The 21612-nt window shown below is 38.2% G+C and overlaps 4 protein-coding genes across 4 annotated transcripts; 2 read left to right on the plus strand and 2 right to left on the minus strand.

The window, feature by feature from the left end:
* Positions 1–115: 115 nt before the first annotated feature.
* LOC113675260 (WD repeat-containing protein 53) lies at positions 116–2268 on the minus strand. Its single transcript, XM_027191809.2, has 2 exons — positions 1527–2268; positions 116–1002 (listed from the first exon to the last, which is right to left on the minus strand). Exons 1-2 carry the CDS (start codon positions 2185–2187, stop codon positions 647–649), a joined length of 1017 nt encoding a protein of 338 aa, XP_027047610.2. The 5' UTR covers positions 2188–2268; the 3' UTR covers positions 116–646.
* An 82-nt stretch (positions 2269–2350) lies between these two features.
* LOC113675347 (uncharacterized) lies at positions 2351–5737 on the plus strand. Its single transcript, XM_027191914.2, has 5 exons — positions 2351–2500; positions 2781–2887; positions 3489–3540; positions 3903–4032; positions 4447–5737. Exons 1-5 carry the CDS (start codon positions 2487–2489, stop codon positions 5227–5229), a joined length of 1086 nt encoding a protein of 361 aa, XP_027047715.2. The 5' UTR covers positions 2351–2486; the 3' UTR covers positions 5230–5737.
* LOC113675346 (integral membrane protein GPR180) lies at positions 5297–11980 on the minus strand. The gene is made up of 10 exons (XM_027191913.2): positions 11712–11980; positions 11172–11303; positions 10577–10771; positions 10150–10256; positions 9189–9262; positions 9032–9081; positions 8152–8297; positions 7503–7646; positions 7324–7401; positions 5297–6703 (listed from the first exon to the last, which is right to left on the minus strand). The coding sequence occupies exons 1-10, from the start codon at positions 11848–11850 to the stop codon at positions 6500–6502; spliced, it is 1269 nt and encodes a 422-aa protein (XP_027047714.2). The 5' UTR covers positions 11851–11980; the 3' UTR covers positions 5297–6499.
* A 1405-nt stretch (positions 11981–13385) lies between these two features.
* Positions 13386–21581, plus strand: LOC113675353 (uncharacterized). Its single transcript, XM_089208797.1, has 7 exons — positions 13386–13838; positions 15280–15558; positions 16258–16926; positions 17504–17716; positions 17957–18308; positions 19337–19437; positions 20179–21581. Exons 1-7 carry the CDS (start codon positions 13514–13516, stop codon positions 20631–20633), a joined length of 2394 nt encoding a protein of 797 aa, XP_089064923.1. The 5' UTR covers positions 13386–13513; the 3' UTR covers positions 20634–21581.
* Positions 21582–21612: the final 31 nt, after the last annotated feature.

A 21612-nucleotide genomic window follows, 5' to 3' on the forward strand; every position in this document is an offset into this window, starting at 1 on the left:
ACTCAGAACTAAAAAAACGGTTGCGGTTCTCAAAAGTATGTGATTTCCTTCCAAGGAGGAGAGAGTGGTGTGTGACAAGCCCAAGTAACTACTCGAAAGAGACTGAGGGTTTAAATTTTAACTCCTAGAAGTGATTCCCTTGCCACTTTATTGCAGTTGCAATACATCAACTGGCAAACAGCTTATAAGAACAGAAAATCTTGTCAGCTTAAGGGTGTTACCTTGATTAAAAATGGAATTCTCCTGTCTAGTTTACAAAGAAATTTTGGCAGTCAGTCGAGAGAATAATTAATTGGGAGTTAAGAGAGAGAGTATTATCAAAGAGAATGATGAGTGGCAGCTGTCCAACAGCTTGAACTTTTCCTGGAGGTGGCAGCATGGGCAAATGAAGGTCCAGGGTTCATGTCCCACTCCATCCACTTGATGGATTTGTTTCTGGCTAATCCCTTGTTCAACTGGTCTACTGTGCTTGTAAACAGCCAACTGGTTTGCCTCCTACCATTGTCATTTGAGTGTTGTTAATGAAGGGGCCATGATGAAAACTACAAGGTTACTAGTAATTGTGTCACCCTTATATAGTCTTCTTGTTTTATGTCCAACATGGCACTGATCCACCTAACATACTCATATCTATTGACAACGGTTGTCATGATACATGGTACACTGAGATGTCACTTGTTAGATCAGCCACAAATATACTCTCTCTCTGTGAACCAGATGCTATCCAGTTTATCTTGGATCCATGGTTAATTTCATGGGCAATACCGACAGCACTTGCATTTGACTCAAGATTGGGCTCTGCACCTGAGTCACCATTGCATGCACTACCACATAAATTCCAAGTAACAATCCTACTGTCATCTCCACCTGACACCAATAAGTTGTTTGGGTGAAATCTAGCAAAGTGGACTTGTGTTACACTGGAAGAATGCTTTTTTAGACACTCATCAGGAATAAATTTTTTCTTGCCTTCAAACCTGAAGAGTTGGATGTTGCCACTACCTGCAAAGGAAACCTTACTTCTCAAGTTTTTGTCAACAATTAATCATCACAAGGCAAAGGATAAGTTGACGAGAGTACTAAAATTATTTAGAATACTTAATAATTTGACTGTAAAAGTATAAATCTCCTCAACAAGAAGACACGTTCATGTTTTAATTCAATTAGTTAATAACTATACACTGTAAGACAACTCACTAGTTATAATGCAATAGATAACATATAGTGTAGCCGATCAGATTGCAGCATATTTTATGAAATGCAAGTAGCAATGTATGAATACAAGTTGTCCTTAACATTTTTTGGTTTTTTTTTTTTTTTGTTAGTGGATAGAGTTACTGTGAGAGTAAGTGTTTTCCCCGCAGAAAAATAAAAATTAAAAAATGACCCTACAAGGGGTGAGACCTTAACCCTTTGACTCAAAGACAATTAATTACACCCCCTCTCCCTGGGAATGTTCAATGCATTCCTTATGGTGTTTGACAACTAAATTTTGTTGTGCATCAATATATACATTTTTTGAATACCTAGTCCAGCTGCAAACATCCTCCCATCTCCTGCCATATGAACTGAGTGCACAAAAGGTGGGTTCAGGAAATAGGCCCCTTGATTGCTGTCCTCATCTAGCTCTTGGACATTAAGTTCCTGAAGTGCTCTCCCGGATGAGAAATCCCAACTGATAATTCTGTAATCCATAGACCCAGACAGTATTTCCCACGGTCTGTTGGGCCTGAACTGAACTGTTGAGCATATGTTATCATTTCTACCACGCAGGGTTTTGAACAACCTTCCTAATAGCACGTCAATCACTTTAATGTCACCGCTGTCATCGCACGCGGCAAGAAAACCGCCCTTGTAGTGAATAGCTACCTGGTTAATTTCATCTTGGTTAAATTCAAATTCACAAACAGTTGATGACGGATTTCTGAGATCATAACCAAACACTTTGTTCCTACATGATGCGTATAAACGTTCTGGATTTTTCACGCAAAAGCAGACACCATTGATGTCTTTCGAATCATCCAGCTGGGTCGATGGCGAAGGACATAAAAGTTTGTTATGAGATGACCCATCTTTTGACCAGACATTAAGTTCTCCTTCGCCACCTGAAGCTACAACACCTTCTTTGTTCACGTCTAGTGAAATAACAGTTGATGTATGCCCACCAGTCCAAGTACTTTTTTGCATAATTTTGCAAGATTGGAAAATGTTCTGCTTTTCAATCTGCTCTTCTAAATGCTACACATTTCGTGACATTTCGTCACTTTTATCACGCAATCCTCTTCTAAGAGAAAACTTTATCCAAATTCGGCCATCTTTACCTAATTTGGATAAAGTGAGTCCACGCAACGCTGGTCAGTGTTGAAATCGGCGCCATTTTGTAAACCATTGTAAAGATTTGAAGAGGAAGAAATATCGCAATAAAAGCCAGAAATAACGCCAATTTTTTCATCTAAATTAAAGAATATAGAAGTCTGAAGATAACCATGAATCCTTTAACGTGAGTAAATCGATTGATCATCGTAGTTTCACGAAAATAGATACATTACTTATGGTCCGTCGGTAGATATGTGTGCGCTGTTGGCAGATAATGCAACCAACTTCCAAAGAGCGGGGCTTATGTTTTGTTAAGATCTCTCATTCAATATTTATTCTTTCGCTCGTGTTTGAAGTGTAAATGTACGCGTCGTTACAAGGTTACCAATCTTCGTCCAAGATTTGTTCACACAGCTGTCAGTTCAGAGTTGAATTTATAGTGATCAGTGTATTACTCTTCACAGAAACGTCAAAAACATTCAGAAAATGAATGAAAGAATGTTGGAGATGGGTGTGGAGGACAGCCAGGCATGGCACAAGCAGTACAAAGATAGTGCTTACGTCTTCATAGGTAACGTTGATTAAAAGTTTTCATACTCACCGTCAAAATGAGCTACCTTTCCACTGATAACCAATTTCATTGTGCCTTTCATTTTCTGCGCATAAAATGCTGCTCAAGATAACCTTTATTATTCCCCTTTTTAAGACACAGACCAGTGAGTAAAAATTCATTGAAACTGCTTTAAAGAAAACTTTAATTGCAGTAAAGTAGCCAATTATGAGAGGGATTTGTGGAAAAACTCATGGAGATGTAACCTCCCAAATGTGAGGGGCTGGTCTATGCAGTATAGTAGAACTCTGTGAATGTATGCATGCTTTGCCACTTAATGAAATGCATGTAATATAATCCAGGGGTTTTATTAAAAGCTGGTTACCATTGGTTTGCCGCTGCTTTTGAGACCATGTATGGCCATTTGTCTAGCATGTGTGAAGGCTCTCTTGTTTGGATGCTGCCATTCAGCCCCCTTTTCTGGCCACAGCTGCCTATCACAACATTGGCAGCCTGTTATGAAAACCCCTGGCTTATTGATGGATGCTGTCAGTTGCTCATGTCATGCACTCTTGCAAATACATGTCCTTACATTAACTGTAAGCTCTCTCTCTCTTTGCAGGTGGCCTACCTTTTGATCTCACTGAGGGCGATGTCCTGTGTGTGTTTTCACAGTAAGTTGTCAAATTTCTGATTGATAATTTCTTTTCATTCACATTAGTTTGTTTACTGTTAAGATGGCCACCTTTTGCTGATGTTCAAGTTTTTCTAGCAGCAGTGTTGTTTAAAAATTTAGATATCATGAAGATGATGATGACTGCCATTAGATTTTGAAAATGTCTGTCACTTCTACAAACAACAAACATGTGTATTAAATAACTAAAATGTTAACGATGGGTTCAATCTTCTAAATCTATTGGCAGTGCTTCTTTCAGAAGCAAACCATTTTCTGGAACCAATCAAGCCTCTTTAACCTGCTCAAAAATTGTCTATTTGGATCATTGTTTCCTCACATTGATTTGGCATTTGTGGATAGGTATGGGGAAATTGTGAACATAAATCTGGTGAGAGACAAGAAAACTGGAAAATCAAAAGGATTTTGCTTTTTGTGCTATGAAGACCAACGAAGCACAATATTGGCTGTGGACAACTTCAATGGAATCAAGGTCAGATTTTCCACTCATTAATGTTTTCAAAGAGGAAACAGTCATAATTAATTGTACTATCAACTGACTGAGTATTAGTAAAGCCCTTGGTATTCTGTTAAGATTCTGGTTTGTGACACTTTCATGTTGCCTCCTCAATATTAGTAAATGCATCCTCCTTATTGTTCTCCCTACATTTCCAAAGGTTCTGATGAGAAGAATTTGTTCAACAATCAAGATATTCTTTAATTATCATTTCATCTACTTACTTGACCTTATGAGTGATTGGGGGGTCATGTAGTAAAGAGCAATTGGATGCTATTTACTAGTTTGTATTACATTATGTTTGGAGCATGCCCTTCTCTTATTTTAATTCCTGTAGTACACTGTACAGTTTTTAAACTTACAATAGGATTGTTTCTGTCTTTTCTAAAGCTTGGTGGCAGAATAATCAGAGTGGATCACTGCTCAAATTATCGAAGACCATTAAGTGATGAAAAGGATGAACATGGGAAAAGAAAGGAGATTATTGAGGAAGGCTGTGCTCCTAAAACACCTTCACCATCACCACCAGCCTCAGAAGATGAGGAGATCCTTGAACTACCTAAGAAGAGAAAGAAAGAGAAAAAAGCAAAGAAAGACAAGAAACTCAAAGAAGAGAAATTGCAAAAGAGAAAGAAAATGTTGTCCAGCTTAGGGCAAGAGGATCTTGAAGAACCTACCAGTAAAAAGAGAAGTGTGCTTGGGTCTGATAACAAAAGGGAAGGGAATGACAGAGATCTGTCTCGTGACCGTGATTTGCAGAATGTGAAAGCTAGTGTGGTGCATGACAGTGGACGTGATCATGATTTTAGAGACCATCACACTAACAAACAGGGTAGAGATTCAAACAAACATGTCCGCGATGGGCACATCAGTGATCGTAAGCGTGAGCGAGAAATTAATGAAAGCGATCGCGAAGCACGCAATCGTGAACAATATATTCGTGAGCGTGACCGTGAAGCACATACTCACGAATTCCGTGACAATTACATAACTAGTAACCGTAAGGAGCAAAGAGACAGAGACTATCGTTACTCATCGCGTGACAATAGAGGGCATGAGGTAGATGAAAGAAAAAGAGACAGGTTCAATAGGCCAGGAGATCATCGAGATGAAAGTAGGAATTATGAGAGACGGGACAGAAATAACTTCAGTGATCGAAGGGACAGAAGATGACGGGTTTCAAACCAAATTGTTCCCAGTTCCTTAAAAAACTTAGGTTTGAAAGCAATACCAAACAAAATTGTCACTTCATGATTTTATTGTAATAAAATATCCATTTACATTTGATAAAGAATTTTTTTGATACCTGAAAATCTTGTAATTCATGGTAACTCAAAGAGATTATAGCTTCAGATTGTCAGTAGCTTGGAATTTACCACACTGTAGAAAGGTTTTCCAAATACACGACTGGCACATGTAGAAAAAATTGAGCCTCAACATACTGTATCTTTTTATAACATGCAAACTATGGAATTTTATTTATGTTTTATATTATGCAATAAACCGCTTTTTCAATTGGTGACCCACACAGGATGATGGGAGAACATGAGAAAAGTTTGAAAAAATCACGAGCCAGAGGCAAGTGATTTACAACCTTTTTGTTGTTTTCCCAACATCTCGCAAAACCAATAAGATAAGCCATCTAATGCTTTTATATAATAAACTTCAATTTTTCTCTGAATTTACCATTGCAAGACACAATAAGTGTTTGACCAATCAGGGTGCTCAGTTATTTTAGAAAATGCCTTTAACCCTGGTTTCAATAGCAATGCAGCATTACAGAGAGATTGGATATTGGTGTAAATCATTTTTCTTCTGCATGTGAAAGTCCGTAAAAATGATGACTGATGGTAGAAGAGCACAAAGTAGCAAGTTTGGATCTGAAACCTTAGAGTCCACATGTTATTGAGGGAGACACAAAACGACTTGAACATCACTGCAAGTCTTTAGAAGACAAATTGATTTGACTTCATGCAGTCATTGACATGAGATGATGTTCAATTCATGATACAAAAACAAAACAGTGCATGACAATGGTCTCTAGATTTGTCATAAGTAGCAGAGCCTTTGGAAGGTTAAGGGTTTAAAGGTGAAGAGAGGGTTTACCACTTGCCAATTGCAGATATCCCATGGGCAGGCCCTTGTGATAAGCACTGCAGCACAAGCGTTTCTTTGTCTTCCAGAAAGGTTAAATACCTGGAAGGGGTTCCAAGGTGTCTGCCAAACCCCTCAGAAACCTCTTACCACCTCCTGTTGCACAAGCCCTCACAGGAAAAGAAATGCTTATGCCACAAGTTAATAATGACAGCTTCCTTGCAGGCTCTGTCAGATACGGTTAAATTCATCTTATCACGAGGACTTACTAACCCTATCAGAGCTCCTCTATCTGATTGCATGGACCTTATCATTCCATTAGCCCTAAATAACAGAGAGATGTTTGTATTCAATTAACAGCAATGTGTTTGTGTATTCTAACAGTCCTAGTCTCAGAGTTGTATGTCTTGCTGCCTTCACTTCTGTCCATGCGAAGAGGAAGAGTACTGGTAGCAAGAGAAGATACCTCCCAATATAAACTCCTTGATAAAAAGAGTCTGTATAGCAAAAGGATTGACATTGACTGAGCAGTCAACAAGCCCCATATGATAACCTGAAATCAACAGATATAAAAGTATTCATGAAAGTTCAGTTTCAAGTTAGTCCACTTCTAACAGTATAGGGATAGCAGAAGATGGGGGAGGTAGGGGATGGGGATGTGCTGCAGATGGGGTTGTATTTTCATGTCTGGATTGATTAATGGTGTTACTTTTTTAAAAGAGGGAATAGAATGGGGTTGTGCTTTTTCAGGATTTCGGGGGTAAGAAAATTCTTGTAGGTAGGGTCAGTTAGAAAATTACCAGAAAGTTTGAATTAAAGGCAAAAAGTAAAGTGATCTAAATTCAAATCAACAATTGAACCAATTTATTTTAGGTTGGTGTACTAAAAAAGGCTTTATAAACAAAAAGTGACAAAGTTGGGATAAAAAAAAATCACATTTTGCCAAGAAGTGACCCAGATGGTCTATAAGTAGCCACAAAATAGACTATGATAAGGTAGGGGTTTTGAGGGGCCTGTATCACATACCCAATCATGCACTATTTCAAGTAGCAGTAATCACATTTAACCTTTGAGAAATAAACCACCCCTTATCATGTACTATCAAAAGTGAGTTGTTTATAATCAAACCTATTTCAATACACTGTACCTTGATCTGAATTTAATCATAGTTACCTTAAATCTTGAATGAACAGGTAATACCAATGACAAAACTGCTAAAGCTGGGTATGCTAAAAGCCACGTCAAACAACACTGAAAAAAAAATGCAGTTACCTTAGTTTTTATGAACTACCTCAGTCTGCAACATGAGAAATGGGGTACATGTATATGTATCATTAAAACATGATACCCACCTTTGCAAACTTATTATAAAATTCCCTACGGAGTGTACTTCGTTCTTCTGTGATTTTCTTACTTATGTTGGCACCAAAGCCACCAGCTATCAAAATTTTTATAAGAACTAAAAGAAGAGTTGTATCCCAAAATGACAACATGACCTGCAAATAAAAGCAGATGATAAATTAGGGTAGGCTGTCATAATTAAAATTCTAATGGCAGAAATCCCTCTTTTGTAAATTTTTCCCAAGCACAATTCAAGAGAAATCAGAGATAAAGTTGGTGCCACAAAAGCCCTTGCAAAATGAGTTCACAAAGGTTCATTTTTTTAAAAATCTTAAAATTCCAAGACTTTCCATGATGTGTTCCACCACCTTATTGATGTGTTCCATTACCAGTAATTGAGATCTTGCTTCCCAAATGAGGAAAAAGCAAATATGTCAAAAAGGAATTTTATGTTGTTGTTGAATAATGAGATTAAGTTTATGATTAAAAGAAACTGTAGTGCTATGTTTGTAGGGGTATAACAACATAATTTGGTTTCATCATCTGAGTAGGTGATGTGAATTGGTCACCATAAAGAGACTCTTAAGCTGACATTTCCAGCATCAGTTTCAATCAAATAACTGTGTCAAGTGTTAGTTTAGGAAGTGGTTGGCAACACACCTCAAAACCTGAAACTACAATAACACCAATATTAATCTGCTTCATTTGTTTTGGATCCAGAGTTGAAAAAGAAGAACTCAGAGTCCATCCTGTAGATAACTTGGCCATCATCAGTAACATCTGATATCCTGCAAGGCCATTAACTGCTGTAATAAAATATCGAATACAAAAGATTAAAGTTTTTGTTGGATTTACCCCACAAGGGAAGAAGTCATGGTCCTGATGTTTGGCCTGAAAGGGTATGGTGTGACCTGCTCAACAGGAAGTACTTTGATTCTTGCTTTGTGTATACTATATCTCTATTTACCCTCTTTGACTGGAACCAAGAGTCTTTAATATGAGGTGAGCATTAGCAATGTACAGTTTACATGGAATGAAGGAGAAGGAGTGAATTTTGTATGGTAGTTATAATTAGGAGAATTTGTTTAACAAACACAAGCTTCTTGAGTTTGTGATCATTTCCTTAACTCTCGTGACCTTAATGTTTGATTTAGGGATGATACTGTTGGGAGAAATTAGATTCTTACAACTCTTAAGGGTTTAAGAATTTAGCCTGTTCTCCTTGATGAGATGCTTATAATGCATTTCTATTCATGACAATGGCAATTGAAACAACTTAACCCTTTAACTCCCAGACCAAATTTGTAATTCTCCTTACTGTCAAACATATGATTCTTATAATGTTAGTTCACAGAATTTAGTATTGGATCAATGAATTATCCAAAAAATTTATAGTTTTCTTTATTCTCATCACTCGTCTGGTTGATATTGTATTGATATTGTAAGGAGAAATTCTGTCTTAGTCACTCATGGAAGCTAAAGGATTAAGTGTAGTAAGAGGACTATGTGTAATAAAGTAACTTTCTTTCACAATGTTTACCTGTGGAGAGATTATCAAGAAGAGGATAGCCTTCACCATCTTTGGAATATCTAGGGTTTAAAAAATTGTAACAGTTAGAATAATCAAGTGATTACATGCTTGTGATTAAAACTTTCACCACAAAATCTGTGCAAATGAAAATAAAAATTGTGAATACCTGTAGAGATGAATGAGAGTGAGAAAGTGTCCTATGCCTTGGTAAATCAGGGCTATTGACAGCATTTTGATCACCTAAAGATTACACAAAACAAAAATGTCTCAACAGTAATATTTTATTGAGGCCAGTCTCATGTGTGGATATAATTAAAAGCAAATGTGGATTTTAAGTGGACTCATAAAATAACATAAAAGACTGTCCACAGTAGGTTGAGGTTTTGACACTGTGGGAACCTGGACATGACTCAACTTAGCATGAAGTTGCCTAGATTCAGGCTCTTACAGCAGATTTTTGGTAAATTCTTGTGCAAGAAACACCAGTGACACACACCAGGCCAATTAGCTACCAATACTCAAAATTACATTCAAGAATGAGACACATGTATCGGTAGTTTTGAAATTCAGACTGAAAATATCAGAAAATGAAACAGAAAGGACTAATTTTTTAGCTAAGATCCACACATTTATCCATTAAACTAAAATTTAAAAAAATGGTTTTGGACCCATAGAGCTACCAGGACTTTCAAGAAACTGGTTCTGGGGTTCAAAATGAAACATCTTAATCTGCAGTGCTATACACTACAAATCTGGCCTTTTTTTATCACCAGAAAGGAACAATGACAGCAAACACAGCCAACTAAGCAAAATCATACTATTTTAGTTTGACATAAAATTCCTTTCAGTAGCAGTAAAAGGAATGCTTGATCTTTAGTAAGAGGAACTGATACCTTGACCAAGGTTAACCCTTTTACCCCTAAGAGTCACTAGCATAAAATTTCTCCTTACAGTTTCACCCTGGGATCACACATTGAGGTCATGAGAATAAAAGAAATGATCGCAAACTAAAGAAGCTCTTGATTGTGAAACAAATTCTCCTTGTCAGCACCTTAGGAAATGTATAGAGAACAGTGTGGAGAATATGCATAATGATGTTAAGGTGTAAAGGGTTAATACAAACATACCAAGTGCATGGGTCCTCCTTTCTGTATAGTCTGCCACAGACGCTGACCATAAGCTATTGCTCCAGCAAAGTAAAGGAATGCCAGCACCTCATAGAATGAAAGCAAACCTGTAAATAAAGTAATAAAATACTGTTGCTCCTGAAAATATACTGATGAGGCTGGCAATTGGAAACAGAAGAGGAAGCAAGTATAACCTCTGATGGATGAACATTACATCTTGGGGAAAGTGGCAACACTCTTGGTAATTTCTTCCTGTTTCGTTGTACAGAAACTGAGAGAAACTACCGGCCACTTAAGAATGGCAAAGGACTTGGTTACCATCTGATTCAAAATATGAACTGCTTGGATTCTGGAGCCTTCCTAATTAATATTCCAGAACAAGAATTCTTCATTCAAGTTTCACTCATTTTACAATACAAATGCTGACCTGTCTCATCACAGCCACAGTGATTTGTTGGTTTTCCACCAGAATCAGGATTAAGCATTTCCAAAGTGAATGCAATGTCATCAAGAGCTGGCACACTAGGGTCACAGGTCACAGAATCCGCATACAGAACATACCATACCTTGGGGTCATCCCAAGGGGAAAACTTATTTTCTCCTGATGTAGTTTCAAGTGCAACTGAAAGAGGCCCAGCAATACTGGTTAAAAAGGATCTCCATAATTGATAATTCATTAATGGCTCAATTATAAGTATAAATCATCCAAGTTAACCCTTTAACTCCAAAGATCTGATTGTTAGTTCACCCCTCTGGCTGCTACACTTTTAATTTCTAGTTCATTCAAGATATCAACTTCTCTCTGACAAGTTCGAGTTTTCTCATTACTTGTTTGCTGGACAATGTATGGATCTTAAAGGGAGAGGTTATATGTTGGTCATTTCTTGAAGTTAAAGAGGTCTGTCATACATTGTGTGCGGACCCTAAAATATCTGATAAAGTGGAAGGGACATTCTCTATGTGCATACAGAGAGTGTCTTTACCATTCATGAGTATCAAACAAATAAAGTTGTTCGACTTACATGAATATTGAGCCATATCAAGCCTGTTCTGACACTGTGATGTTTGCTCCACCAATGGCCATTTCTCATCAAGGAAAAAATACAGTTTTCCACTTGAGGTTGTGTTTAACTTAAAAGTAACCAGGGCATCACCTAATGTACATAATGATATGACAAGAAAAATTAAATCAACAAGCAATCACTAGAATCTCTCGAGAATTGCTCCACCTCAAAAGCGTCATCTATGTGTTTCGGGAATGACAGATACACATTTAGCTGGCCATCATGGCTCATGCTTTCCGTGGCCATTTTCTGAGGAAAATCACAGAAGGGCGAGTTTAAATAATATTCATATAACATAGCAATACGTGGTGAACTGGCGGTAAGCACATCTAACGACCCACAAATCAACTGTCGCGAAAATTCGCAGAAGCTGAAATTCTACCTGCTCACACACACCTCTGGATAATAAAACGAGTGTTTCTTGAAATTGCGTCTCCTGTTATCGTAGGTTAATAAATGAAAAGACAAAAATTCATTCCCAGCTGAATTAAAACTTACCGTAAAAGCAGAACTTAGTCAGATACTGACCCTGATACAGTCGGGCCGAACGAGAGCTGAAAACACCGCGTAAGGTTCTGCAATTTACGATCATTAGGAAGCTAAATAAAACTAGCACCACGAAAAAGAGATTTGACATAATGATATCTTTCGTGAGAAAGAATATCTAAAGAAATAATTTGCGTCAAAGACGCATTAAATGACCATTTGTCTGAAGAATATATCTCTGCGTCTGTCCATCCGCCATGTTTTAGTTAAAATAAATTGCGCTTGCGCGTTCGGTTGCCACGTGTACTTGGAAATCTAAAACCTTGGACTGGAGGATTGTAGTAGTGGATGGTAACCAGCCCCTATGTTGAACTTGGAACATAGGAAATTGACCTAAAAAAAAGGCAAAGCAAACATCAGTGAGTAGTAAAAACTGGAAAAATAAACAAAAAACAACAACAAAATACGACAAAACCAACAGAAAAAAGAACAACAACAAAAAACGCAAAATGTTTAAATAAAAAAGTAGATTTAGTTTTGATTTCTTTGAAATTGAAAAAAGACACATATAGAGATACGGTTTCCCAAAAGAAAATGTCCAGTTGACAGTAAAGAACTCGAGTCATGAAAAAAAAAAGAAAAAAAAAACCCATGATTTCGTCCAAAGATTACCGATTACTGAATGCAAGGATATTTACATACACGTATCCAGTTATTTTACACTGGTTGCATGGTTATTACAGGCAAAACATTTCATATCTTATTTGCAAAGGAACTTACTTTCTTTTTTATTTTAAAAAATACGAAAATTTTCAAAGAAAATTGCACTAGGCAAATAACCTTTTTCTACATAATTCAAGATCGTTTTGCATAAGATTTGTTGGAGGCAAATAAAAAAATCAGCAATATCCATTTTTTAAGTGCACGATAAGGTATCAGTGGTGGCATCACGGTCTTTTTTGTATTACCAAAGTGAAATGTGATAAGGTGCATCACCAAATTACCAGCCACAACAGAGATTGTACCATTTCAACAAGAATGTATATTTGCTTTTTATGAGTCAAAGAAGGGTGAAGCGATCGCTCTCTACTTGTTCGTGTACGTTTCCTGTGACTACAAACGCGAAATAAACGCAAATCTCTCTCGTTGAATGGAAGAAGTACCGACGTTAGTCTGTGTAATATTGAACTTTTAGCCTTCCCAAAGATGACATCTAATAGAAATAACTATTGTATAAGACGACTTCATCCTCGAAGCCAAAATTTTAATTTCGGTTCTAAATATTGTAATCAGGTAAATTGTAATAAGTATTTCCTGATAGATAAGAGATTAAGATAAAAATGTAAATTTGAAGAACACAATAATTTAGACTTTTCTTTGTTTATATGAATTATTTTAAGGATTAGACGTCAGATGTTTAACATATATATGCAATAATGCTTGGATTGTCATTGTGGCAAAACCAATCTAAATAAAACCTTGCAATTGTAAACTGTGGTATGAAAGCTAGCGAGGATTCCAGAACAAATGTAAGTGCCCCCGGGCCATGAGAAATGATCAAACACCCAAGACTAATAGGTTTTTCGAGTTAATGAAAAATTTCTATAAGAGTTTATGCTGTTGATGTTAGGAAATTCCCCTTGAGCCCAGTGCGCGTTCTAACGGGCAGAATACATCAATGTCTGTCACAAGTTACATCAACACTAATGAACATAATCCTGTATCAAATTTAATGCTCTTTGCGTTGCAGTCTATACGTGTCTTTTGTCCTGAACTGCTATCAGAATCGACAGAATTATTGTCAACGCTAAACGATGGATGATCACGAATTAAACTTTGCGTCTTCCTTGCGGCACAATTCCTCAAGCAAGACCCTTGAGTCGGACTCGTCGGAACGCATGAATCGACGACAATCGAAGGTTTCCATCTTTCATTTAACTGCCTTTGTTTTCGTGTTGGGATTTTGCTTCCTTGTAGCTGGGGTAGTGCTGATAACTTTGTCTCAAACACGGACATCAGAGACGCAAAAGAACTCTGCCTTCAATCAAACGATCGACAGTAAAGAGAACTACACATTTGGCGAAAACAAGACAGTCACAGAAAGTCGCTGTGCGTTTTCGTCAGGAGGTCAGCTTGCAGGTAGGTGTCATCTCTGTGACAGATGTCTTGTATTAAAATGTTTTGCCGGCAGTACCAGTCAACCATCGTTAACTGCTACTGATATATTTCTTCCATCGAGTTAATAGGCACAATAGCCAACGCATCATTCTCGTGTAAGGAATTTTTGATTTGTTTGTTTGCTTTTGGTCATTTATTTTTTCTTCTGCTGAAGTCTCAGATCATGGTCCTCGTGACAGACTATTTTTTTAGGGTAATCGGCTTTTTCGATCGTGTTGAAAAGGAGCGAGGAATTTGCCTAAGAGCAAAGCATCTTAAATTTTACTATGATCTAAATGACTTTTAACAATGCTCAGCGGTTTTGTTGTTTAGAATTCTTGGATAACTTAATCGATGTAAGGAAAATATTGAATTTTTAGTCTTTCTGATAAAATTCTTTGATTAGTTTTGTGACTTCACTATTTTGACAACCGTTCGACAAATTTGAGCTTCAATGGCAAACTAACATTCAAGTCATGTCAATGCTATATTTTATCAATATTGTCATAAATATTATTGCTTCAGTCTTACACATTTCTTTTGTGCGGCCTACATAACACATCCCCGTGTGGCTTTTGGCAAACTTTGAAAACATCTGAATGTCCTATTCCTCGAGCAAAGAATAATGACTAACTCATATGGAAACGAGAAAGTTGTCCAGCTCCCGATTAAAACTTGCCGTTGCTAATTTTGTAATGTTCCAAACTGGTTCTGTGACATCTCGAGGAATTTTTAGGAATTTCCTCATTGCACAATCATCTAAAAATATGGAAAAATATGAATTACTACGATTCGCGCTTTCATGGGTCGATAGGTGTGTTTAGACAACACGATTATGACGCTGTCACAGCGGTAGTTTAATTTAAAAGTAATACAGGACCTTTTTCGTCTTATAATCAGGGACTTATCTGAAGAATTCCTCGGAAGGTATGGAATACCAGAGGCAAATAAATGTCTCGAATTCTTCCAACTCGTTTCGTGTTCAGATGAAGATACGTAAACGTAGCCTGAAAAAAAAGACACTCTATTTTTTGCGTCTTTCAAGCGAACAACCCCCTCCCAAAAAAAACAAAAAAAAAAATTCGATATCTTTGTTTTTTTGGTGCTCCTCTCATACTTGGTTTACGCCAGGCACTCGCCTCCTGCTTGCCTCCTTTCGCCTGAAAACGCAAAAAAAATTGAGGTTTGTTACAATGTATACACGCTATACATTATTTTCACCCTTTTCGTGCATTTTCTTATTTCGTAGTGTAGTAATAACCATAAACTACAAGTAACTTCCCCATAATGAGTGAAACCACGGTTTCCTCGGGCTTGGCACAACAAGATTTGTTTTTATATTATTTGCTTGTTTTTTCTACGCTTTACCAATGTTACAGTCAGTTTAGTGTGTTTTCTGTCCTTTTTCTCTCCGGTCCCGTAGGTTTAGAGCCATTCTTCAGAAAGATAAGAGAAGTACAAACCAGCTTTACACCTTACAAAAGTTACCTCACAAAAGAACAATTTAAACCTTACAACCCAGAGCCACAGGCAGTCAAAAAGTTAACTGACCAAACAAAGAGACTCTATGAAGAACTGTTGGAGATAAAAGCTAGCTTGGAAGTGGGAAAACTAAAGCTACATGAAAGACGACAATTAGCGGTTGCGGAGCACGAATTGAAACATTTCTTCGGGAAACCTTATGGAAACAATTATTATACAGGTTAGCCAAAGTGCACCTCTGTATTCTCTATTTGGTTTCAAGCTATTGCCCTTTCTTTTTGTCAGCAGGAAGGAGTCTGGTGGCAGGAAAGCCTTCAAAGCGCGTGAAACAACTTAGATAACACTTGATGTCAACACGCGCTTGGAGACCCCAAGTGCTGGAGTGTTTGGGAGACTTCGTATACTCCATGTCTTCTCCTACTTGGTTCTTCTACTGGAACTGAAGCTTACCAATTGATGAATCATAGAATACGATAAACTTACATTTTCCGTTTGGAAGAAGAATAATTGAAAGGATTACCACCGACACGAACGTAAAGATTGAACGTAAAACAAAATGGAAAAGAAAGAGTGCCCTCGAAAAAAAACCATAGTTTAAGTAATCTTCTTCATAACCGTTCGCTGGGATGTCACAGAGCGTTCCCTTCTCCCTCCACTCTAGGAGTGGAAGAGTGTGTTGCTTGACATTCCACAGAACGGCTGCGAAGGAGATAATGGTTTTATTGGGAGTAAAAGTCATTAATTATAATTTGCCGATAATTTCCACTAAGATAACAAAAAAATTCTTAAGAAAAGTTTTTTCTTTTCGTCGAAAAACTGTTCTTAATTTCTGTATTGAAATAATCGAATTTTACATGCTAGTAGTCAGAGGGTGTTCACCGTCGTGACTCATATAATTTTTTTTCTCCGTGTCGATCAGGAGCTTGGATGCTGGGTCCGAGTCAGAGATGCACATTGGAACCAATCGCATCTCTACCTCTTCACTTAAACATGGCCCTTTACATATTTTTAACAAATCAGAACAAAACTTTGAAAGTTGCAGAAGATTTCATAAAGATGCTACCAAAATTTCGAGAAGGAATCCAACGGTACAAGTTGAACCTACAGAAGGGTGTGACATCTGGAATGATCCGCTCCAGAAGCGAGTGTGTCGAGGGTATTGACTGCATGAAAAGAAAATACCGTGATCTTTTTACGCAAAAATCTCCCGAGGCTGTGCTATCCTGGTATAGAGTGCACAATCGTATAGAAAACTATGCGAGACACGTAAAACCGCAAGATTTATCTTCGTGGATTGAGAAGTATGGAAAAAATATGTCCGACTCTCTAACAGACAGCGTCGTCAAATTCATCGGAATGCCGATGGTCAGTTTGTTTGATTATCTCGAAAATGATCACGTGGCACACTGCGTGCCTGACAATGTATCCAGTGGACTGGGAACAAGGCCCGTTGATCACTTGTATATCAACGGGACAAAGACGTCAATAAAGACCAACCAGACATTAGATGGCAAAGAAGGGATAATGAAAGGAAAAGATGCATATGCGGAAATTCTTTCGTATTTCACCACAACAAAGTATACACCAGGCAAGTAGTGATTCTGAAAATTATGAAATCAAACTAGGGGACGGGGGGGGGAAGGACTATTCGGGTTGTTTTTTTTTGTGTCACAACAAAATCTGCCTGATCCCCCCTCGGCTTTTGTAGTATTCTGATAATTCTCCCTCATTGGCTGTTAATTGTCAGTAGTCCCACCTTTATACTCAGTTGGCGACGACTGATTCCCCTCCTCGTTCCTCCTGAAAACCATTTGACACCCCCCCCCAATCTTCCGACCCCTCCCCCCCGGCGATAAATTTTGACTGGTCCTTATGTGAATGGTGCTCACCATATCAAGATCATCATTTTAGCCAGACAAGCAACCATAGCAAAGGTATGATCTATGAGATAGATTTTTAAGACACGTTTTAGCCATCGAGAACTCAAGATGAACCGTAATCTAACCTTCTCAGATTCCAACGAATAGAGCTTACCTCAAGCTGCAGTGGAAACTTTTTGTTTACTTTACAATTAAGAGCTACTCAGAAATGTCTTAAATCATAAACTTCTGTCATGTCAAACGTATAGCCATGTTAGTAACATGGACTTCTGTTGTTTCTGTCAGACGAGGTGCATGACCTTGGATGGAGACAGCTGACAAGGTATCACCAACAAGCTGTAGACATAGCGAAGAAGATAACAGGTCAAAGAAACGAAAGTGAGGCTGTGTCTGAATTTAAACGCCAGTTGAACTCTTTCGCGTTTTGCATCAACAAGCAGCCTTTTCCCGTAAACGAATCGGACGAGAAAGCATTTCAGAGGTGTAAAAATGATAAAGGTTAGCACTATCAAAATCCAGAATCAAATTCAGGTCTTCCATAACATTATTATTAAACTACACTGATTTACACACGTTTTTCTGTTCATTCGCAATGATAATGTATAGGAAGATAAACACTTGTAATGGCTCGTCGAAATACCCTTATCGAAGTCTTTTCAAGTTGTTTGATGAATTCTTAAAGTATTGTTTTTGACAGCATTTTTTGTATTTATTTTCCTTTCATTCTTTTTTGATCAGATGCAACAATTTATTGTCCTCAGCGTTATACCGCCATGTCCCACTGGATGGAAACTGTTCGCAGTACAATGACATTCTTGCGAGGCAAGCTGCTCAAGCTGTTTCACTTCAATGGCGACAGAAGGACGATACCAACTTGCCCTGATGAGCCGGTTATTAGTTTTTCCCGGTACGTTGGCGTGGCAACGCATACGCCATCCGTCGGTGACTGTCGACGCACAGCCAGGTACAACTTGCCATTTTTCGTCGATCGAATGGGGTGTAAGTACATGGAATGGACAACAGCTGTACATGAGGCAGTTCCTGGCCATCATCTTCAATCCGAGGGCTACAAGGCAATATTCCAGCCCCTGTAAGTGCGCAATAGATGGACCTCTCTCCTGATAAATGGCGAGGCTAACTAGTAATCATTTGTTTGCATGTAATTGGGCCCTCTTGGCCAACTAAACAAGAACAAGATACCTTTCACTTTAGAGAGGAACTATGAAGACTTATCTGTTCGTTTATAGGAGAATGAAAATCATATCCTCCTCTATGAAAGAGATCTGTGGTTTGGTTACACACTCTGGATTAATTTTCAAATTTTCTTGCACCACATAACAGGAGTGATCAGAAACTTCTGGTTGAATCGGTTTAACCTACGAACTGGCCCTTAGTATTCGTGCTTCGGCACGAGCGTTTCTTCGAACCCGGGTAAATATGAGGCCTTGAGCAATGGGAGGGGTCTAGAACTAATAATAAAACCTCATTATTAGTGCTAGATTCCTGGCGAACCTTTCCCCGACTCGTCTCAAATCTACCCGGTGGCGGAGAAACGCGTGTCTCGCAGCGCTAACAGTTAGGGCCTGCTCATGCGCTAGATTCGGATGGCAACACACTGGAGTTCAGTAAAAAGACTTCAAAGTTAGAACTATATTGCTGAGATTAAACAGTTCCGATCACTGAATGAAGGGGGTAAATTTGTAGAGAAACTGTGGTGCTGCGTCGGTGGGAGAGTCTAACAGGGTAATTAAGTATTATCAACTGAATTGATAACGTAGATTGGCCAATTAAGAGTTACAAACCTGACGTTTCGAGCGTTAGCCCTTCGTCAGAGGTCAGTATCTGCTCATTAGAATTGTCACTCCCCACATCAATGTCAGAACCACCTTTTACTGTGCAATAAACACTATCATACAGAAGAACTGCCCAGTAGCTTTCATTTAAATGACCCCACAGGGTTTGACCCACAGGCGCAAAAGTCAAACCATTTCATTACACATCTAAATGTTGCCACTATAGAGTTTTGTCGGAAAGCTAAAGCTACATTATACAATATCACAAATGGTAACCAATGAAAGCAAGTAACGTTCGTCTCTGTCTTTATTTTATCATTTGAAGGATAGCACCTTGTCCAAGTATATTAAAACCAAGTCCAATTATGGCTTACAAGGAAGGCTGGGCGACTTACGCTGAACATCCCCTCATGAGCCTCGATTCAGGTAACATCGATTTTCAGTTAGCAGTTGTCTGTGAAGTTAGTTAAGTCCGTTAGTTAGTGCCATTTTTAACTGAGTGTCTAAAGTAATCCGAGATTACGCTTGTTTTGCTTTCTTCGCTCTGCGATTGGTCCAGAAAACTCGCGGCACGCCCCTAACTAATTGGATGCAAAACTAACAGCAATTATGACTTGGTCACTCGCGTTTTCCCGCGCTTCAAGCGGTTTCAGTGACTGAGTTTTCATTGGTTCTTCAAGGCATTTTCCTCTTTCTGATTGGCTGTTGTAGTTTCTTTGGTTTTAGTTTTACGACGCTCAATGTAAAAGTGCTCTAAAGTGTTATTCTGATATTGGCCCCGCATGCAAGGTTCAATTAATTTTACTTGAAGAAAATCATTGACTCAGTATGATAAATAGATCTTAGTTACTTTTTAGTTAATAATTCTTACATTTAAACCTTAATGTCCTCACGTCAAAATACGTATTCTCTTTAATGTTCTCTATGCATTTCCTACAGTATCGAGAGGGAGAATTTGTTCAACAGTTAGGAGCTAATTGGTTGGCGATCACTTCCTGCAGTCTCATGCACATGTTAATGTGTGATTTAGCGGTAGGACTGTAAGGAGAAATCAGATGCTAATCACTTACGGTGTAAAGGGTAAATCTCTTAATAGTAAACTTAGGAATTTCAATCCATCGACATACCTCCTTAATAACACGACGCTTTGCCTCTTTTCTCTCTTAGATCTATACACAGAGCAGCCATTACGGTATTACGGGGTTATAAAATCTCAAATCTGGCGAGCACTACGCCTCGTCATCGACACGGGTCTACATTACAAGAACATGTCACGTAATGAGGCATTGACCATATTTAGACAATACATGTGGGACAACAGCGACATCGTACGGAAAGAAATTTCTCGTTACCAAGCTTGGCCTGGTCAAGCGACTTCGTACATGATTGGCCAGTTGGAGATATGGAGAATGCGCAATGAGTCCGAAGCAATCCTTGGATCAAAATACGATATTCGGGATTTTCATTATCACGTGCTCTCGCAAGGAAGTATGCCCCTATGGTTTCTCGATGAGCACATCAAAAAGTTTTATGTTCGCTGTGTTTTGTCTGAAGCCTCAGAAGACGATTCGGAAAGGTGTTTCGGAGATTTCGATAAAAGAGGATTCTCTAGGTCCCTATAACTGACAACAAACATGTCCAAGCAATGTTTATCATTACAGATATCATTTTTCCACTTGAATTCGAGTGTTCTAAGTGAAAAAAGCGATTATTTTCAAATTTTCTCTCCTTTCATACAAAAGTTCAAATGAATCTGAAATAAAAATGTAATTTTAATTTTCTTCGACACTGAAACAATCATCGAAAATTGATCTTTAAGTCGTTAAAAACTTAAGCTCGACGTTACATCATGCGAGGAAAATATGAAAACTCTCGAGTTTGAAATGATAAAGGGAAGCGGCCATTGTTCAACGTCGCTGGGGGGAAAGTTGGTGCATTTTGGTTGCAGTCACGATGTACGTTACCCAATCTTCCCTTAGGTTCTGTGGTATCTAATGATCTCCACTCAGTGACAGTCAATTTTGCATGGTCCCCCTTTTAAACTCTCTCAACCACGACTGATACCCCTCCGTTCCCGCTGAAAACCACCTAACCCCCCCGCCCCCCTCATGAATCCTTCTTCGACTCCCGCCCCTCCCCTCCCCCCCGGCGATTAAATAATGGCTGGTTCCTAAGTGATATTCTTCTCATGTATTCAGTTTTCTAGAGTGAACACTGTCTCCAGTGAGAACTTGAGATTTTTACAACAAATGAATGACCATTTATGCGGAGAGAATAAAGTTAACCTTTTCAGCAGACGTCACGTCTAGCAAACAATTTTCCACTCTGTTGACATGCATTGAAAATTGATGAATCATTTCGCCATTTTCCTAAAGAAAGAAAGAAAGAAAAGATCAATTTTTACGCTCAACAGAAGTTTCGCGAGCATCTTTTTTTTGCCGTTTTTGACTCAATTTGCAAATTAGAGACTGAACTGATCTTTCACCGAAACAAGCTTACTGTGCATGAGTTCCACTTTTGTTATTCAAAATAATTTATTTAAATAAACTTCACCTAATACTTGTTTTTTGTGAAATTCATGCTTGAATGATACTGATAAAA

The sequence above is a fragment of the Pocillopora damicornis genome, chromosome 6 (genome assembly GCF_964200805.1).
Source record: "Pocillopora damicornis chromosome 6, jaPocDami1.2, whole genome shotgun sequence".
NCBI classification, from domain to species: Eukaryota; Metazoa; Cnidaria; class Anthozoa; order Scleractinia; family Pocilloporidae; genus Pocillopora; species Pocillopora damicornis.

Excerpts from the sequence above, each read along its gene's own strand:
- LOC113675347 (XM_027191914.2), top strand. Across the intron at positions 3,541-3,902 it reads GTCCTGTGTGTGTTTTCACA|GTATGGGGAAATTGTGAACA; the intron begins GTAAGTTGTCAA and ends ATTTGTGGATAG. Across the intron at positions 4,033-4,446 it reads ACAACTTCAATGGAATCAAG|CTTGGTGGCAGAATAATCAG; the intron begins GTCAGATTTTCC and ends TCTTTTCTAAAG.
- LOC113675260 (XM_027191809.2), bottom strand. The coding sequence starts at position 2,187 with ATGCAAAAAAGTACTTGGACTGGTGGGCATACATCAACTGTTATTTCA. Across the intron at positions 1,003-1,526 it reads GATGTTTGCAGCTGGACTAG|GTAGTGGCAACATCCAACTC; the intron begins GTATTCAAAAAA and ends TTTCCTTTGCAG.
- LOC113675346 (XM_027191913.2), bottom strand. The coding sequence starts at position 11,850 with ATGTCAAATCTCTTTTTCGTGGTGCTAGTTTTATTTAGCTTCCTAATG. Across the intron at positions 10,772-11,171 it reads TGATATGGCTCAATATTCAT|TTGCACTTGAAACTACATCA; the intron begins GTAAGTCGAACA and ends GGCCTCTTTCAG. Across the intron at positions 7,402-7,502 it reads TTTATAATAAGTTTGCAAAG|TGTTGTTTGACGTGGCTTTT; the intron begins GTGGGTATCATG and ends TTTTTTTTTCAG.
- LOC113675353 (XM_089208797.1), top strand. The coding sequence starts at position 13,514 with ATGGATGATCACGAATTAAACTTTGCGTCTTCCTTGCGGCACAATTCC. Across the intron at positions 15,559-16,257 it reads TGGAAACAATTATTATACAG|GAGCTTGGATGCTGGGTCCG; the intron begins GTTAGCCAAAGT and ends CGTGTCGATCAG. Across the intron at positions 18,309-19,336 it reads AAGGCAATATTCCAGCCCCT|GATAGCACCTTGTCCAAGTA; the intron begins GTAAGTGCGCAA and ends TATCATTTGAAG.